General features: G+C 55.8%; 1 protein-coding gene across 1 annotated transcript; it reads right to left on the reverse strand.

The window, feature by feature from the left end:
• Positions 1–376: 376 nt before the first annotated feature.
• Positions 377–2,085, reverse strand: LOC101772151 (benzyl alcohol O-benzoyltransferase). The gene has a single exon (XM_004966345.2). It carries the CDS (start codon positions 2,000–2,002, stop codon positions 662–664), a length of 1,341 nt encoding a protein of 446 aa, XP_004966402.1. The 5' UTR covers positions 2,003–2,085; the 3' UTR covers positions 377–661.
• Positions 2,086–4,133: the final 2,048 nt, after the last annotated feature.

Genomic DNA, 4,133 nt, shown 5'->3' on the forward strand with positions numbered 1-4,133 from the left:
GAATCAATTTCCATCTCCCACCCCATGAATTTAAGATAGGCTTATATCTAAACTTTGGAAAGTTGTGGAATGCCACATTCCAACATAAATTAGCCTACTCCATTAAATAGATTCCAATTCCTTCAAAATGAAGGGACCCAAACAGGGCCTTATAGATTTTGTTATGTACTTAGATATACCCCATGTCTAGATGCATAATAATATCTATGCATCTAAAAAAGCCAAAACGATATATAATTTGGAACGGAGAGAGTACCTCCGTTTTTGTTTATTTGACGTCGGTGGTGGTAACCGAAGGCTAATTAACGCTGAAGAAACGACATATAAATAAAAATGGAGGTGGTAGTAAACAAGAGTGGTTATTTGGTCAGTATGGTTTAGGATTACTCAAAACTATTCGGAATATCCAGAGATACTCCACTTGCATATATGGGATTGTTCCGTGTTAAACCTCACACAAACAAGATCACATTTCCTTGCGCACGTCCAGTACAGGTGTGTGTGTAGAGTATAAGAATAACATAGTATCTACCGCCCAGTGCAATATATCACCAGCTATATCATCCACGAGACGAGCCCGACTCATGAACGCATTTATGGTGTACGTGTACGTGTACGTGACGTTTTACTAGTTGTGTTACGCCATTGACACACCGTACCGCTAGAGCTCGGCGGTGAGTCCTTCGACCTCGAGCTGGAACTTCTCCATGGCGTCCTTGGGCAGGCAGATGGGCACCACGGTGCCCTCCTCCCCCTTTCCGTTCTTGGCCCGCGAGAAGTAGTTGGTGACGCCGGGGAGCGGCCCTTCGCCTCCCTTGGCCGGCCCGCCGTAGACGGCCTCCCCCCATCCGAAGTCGACGCTCTTGAACCCGGCGTGGCTCACGTCCGACACGATGTACGTCCTCGACAGCGCGAACAGCGGCCGCCCCTCGAGCACCATCAGGTCCGCCACCGACAGCAGGTAGTCGTACGTCACCGCCGACTTGGCCTTCTTCACCAGCTCCAGCGCGTACCCGAGGTCCTTCCCGCAGAGCTCCCCGGCGGTGGTCGCCGCCACGGAGTAGGCGAACGCGTTCCCGTAGAAGCCCTCGGGGAGCGGGATCTCGGGGCGGCCGCGCGCGTTCACGATGAAGGACAGCCGCACCTCGTCGCCGGGCGCGTACCCGAGCGCCGCCGCGCGGCTGCGCCAGATGCAGGCCGCGACGAGCTCGAACCGGGAGCACCGCATGCCCGGCGGCGCGCGCTGGCGCAGCCCCGCGATCTCCCGCGTCCCGAAGAAGAAGGGGACGCGCGCCATGTCGGCGGGGGGCGTCGACAGCATCCTGTCCGGCCCGCCCGCCGGCTCCCGGTACTCGAGGTGCGGGTACGACGGCCGCGGGGGCCGCCGCGCCATGAACAACTCCCTGCCCCACGCCGGCGCGACCGACGGCGCCGCGGCGCCGCACGCGAGCTCGCAGACGGCCTTCTCGAACTGCATCCCGCCCGGCGCGTCCACGACGCAGTGGCAGAACCGCTGCCCGAAGATGAAGCCGCCGCACCTGAGCCGCGTCACCTGGATGTAGAGCAGGGGCCGGTCGACGACGGGCTCGACGCCGGCGATGCTGGTGCTCTCGAGGATGAAGCGCTCGAAGCACGGGAACGGCGGGCTCTGCACGTCCCCGAAGTCGTCGGCGGTGAGGTCGGCGTCGGCCTCCGCGAACATGACGCCCTGCGCGGCGCAGTCGACCACGAGCTTCCTCCCTCCCTCCTCGCGGAGCCGCCCCGCGAGCGGGTAGTAGGGGACGAGCGCCCTGGCCAGCGCGTCCCGGATGACCCGCGCCGGGTCCTGCCCGGCCTTGGCTGGGTTAGCGCGGTACAGGTGGATGCCCGAGCTGTAGAACCGCATGCCCTCCCCGTCGTCGATGTCCGACAGCGGCTTCGTCTCCCGCGGCGTCGGCTCCGCCGGCGACACCAGCACCGGCTCCCCGCGCCGCACCGTGAACGCCGGAAGCAACGACGCCATTGTTGCTTACTGATCGATCAAATGCAACTGCAAGTGCGAGCTCTGGTGTTCGTTCGTGGCGCGGTGGAGTGGGTTGGGAGGTTTGGTTCGTTTTATAGTAGCGCGGGAAGGCAACGGAGCCGAGCCGGGGGTTGGTGCCATCTGCCATGGTGGCGCTGATGCTTGGTCAGCAAAGTCAGGGCGCAGGTGGCTGGGCGCCAGTAGGTACGGTGCCTGGAAATTCTTGCAGCGGGCAGCAGGGCAGGGAGGGCACAAAAGTGGTTCTGGGTTTGGCCACAGAGAGACGCACACAACACAAAAACCCGGCAGGTCCTACGCAGTCAGCGAGAGTAACATGATTCACATGCCGTGGCTAAGCTTTTCTCGTTTCACATTGGGTTCTTGAATCACCTTTTTCCATGGTCAAATAATTCTGAACGAGATGTAATGCAAGGATGCCGTTTTCTCACTGGTGCACTCAAGTCGTTTCCAGCAGTGGGGTTTGGTGGCGAGCGCTGAATAATGATGATGAACTGAGGCGGTAGCTCTCGGTCAGTTCAGTTCAGATACGCAAAATCGGAGGCCTTTTTGACCGGGGGTGCGCGCAGGGCAGGGATGATCGTCGGATTCGCAGCGCAGTGCGGAGGAAGAGAGATCGTTGTGCGGTCGCTGTTTCCCTGCGACGTCGCCGACGTGGGCTCAAACGCGGCGGTGGCGACGCGTCATTGCGGGGTGAGTCGACCGAAACGACACGAGGTAATAGGGAGTGGTAAGTCAAGCCTGTCAGTCAGACCATGGGCAGCAGTGTGTGTGAATTAACGTGCCGAAGCTGCTTTAACGCTAGCTTGTTACTACTATATACATATATTACCGATAACGGCGATGCATGCGCTCGAATTCAAAAGCAGGTGTTACAGGATAAGCTTAGTGGTTGCACCAATACCTTCAGACCCTCCCGTTGAAACGACGCAGGAGTAGCTAGCTCGTACACGTGGCCGTCCCTCCTTGATCGCACCGTACCCGTCGACCTGATGTGATGGGATAACGCTGGTTTCGTTGACTTAGTCTTTACCTGTAGCATTATATATCGTGCATGCATGCCTACCGGATCACCATACATACATACATACATACATACATACATACATATATATATATATATATATATATATATATATATATACAGTTCCAGCATTTTTTTTCGAAGCAACAATATACAGTTTGAGTATGAAATGCGCATGCATTCCGGTGGAGCAGATCAACGGCGGCGAGCCAGCCAACCGGCCCGAAGCGACAGGCCGGGCCGCCGCCGCCGCCGGGGAACTGGGGAAGCATGGCCGGCAGGCAGGTTGGTGCACCAACTCCTGGATCGCTATTTGCTTTGCACACCCTTGGACCTTTGCAGTTCACGCGTGTCTGCTATAGCCACTCGATCTAGCTAGCCGGCCCTGTAGCGGTCTACAAGCACGATCGCATCAGGTTACTAAATGCACATCAAAACTGGGTCTCATCAATCGATCGAGCGGATAGGTTTAGGCGTGCCTTGACCTGTCTACACTGCACAAGACAAGGCACATCAAATTGCCACCTAACTTGGGGCGTATGTGGGAATTATTAGGATGTACTACTACTACTACTATACAATGTAGAGTGATCAATGGACCTACCGCATGGGTGCGCGTGTGTGTATACAAAGAATGTGTCACAGATTGGAGTCATTGCGCCTAACCAGAGTATCAAACCCACGTCCAACCCCACAGCATTCAAAATGTAATGTACTAGTAGGTGCCACGCATCCAAAACGTTCAAAACGGCGGCAGAGAGCACCGTATCCGTGGCATGTTGCGTTAAGGACATGGAGGGGGGGGGGGGGGGGGGGGGGGGGTTTACTACCTGATGAATCATACATTTGAACATAAAACATTAGAACCATCTTTTTTTTTCCTCCCCAGGAATATTGGACAAGATAGATAAATTTGACTACGGAACAAGTGGATAAAGAATATACCAATGCCACCCGGAGTTTGTAAAAAGACCCTGGCATTTAAATGATTGCATCAGTGCGCTCAATATAGCAAGCATTGGGTGGCCAGCCCCGATAATCACAGCGGCCACTGTATCCTCATCATGATAATGGCCTAGAGCTAATGTC

This window comes from Setaria italica, chromosome IV (assembly GCF_000263155.2).
Source record: "Setaria italica strain Yugu1 chromosome IV, Setaria_italica_v2.0, whole genome shotgun sequence".
NCBI lineage: Eukaryota > Viridiplantae > Streptophyta > Magnoliopsida > Poales > Poaceae > Setaria > Setaria italica.

Excerpts from the sequence above, each read along its gene's own strand:
- LOC101772151 (XM_004966345.2), bottom strand. The coding sequence starts at position 2,002 with ATGGCGTCGTTGCTTCCGGCGTTCACGGTGCGGCGCGGGGAGCCGGTG.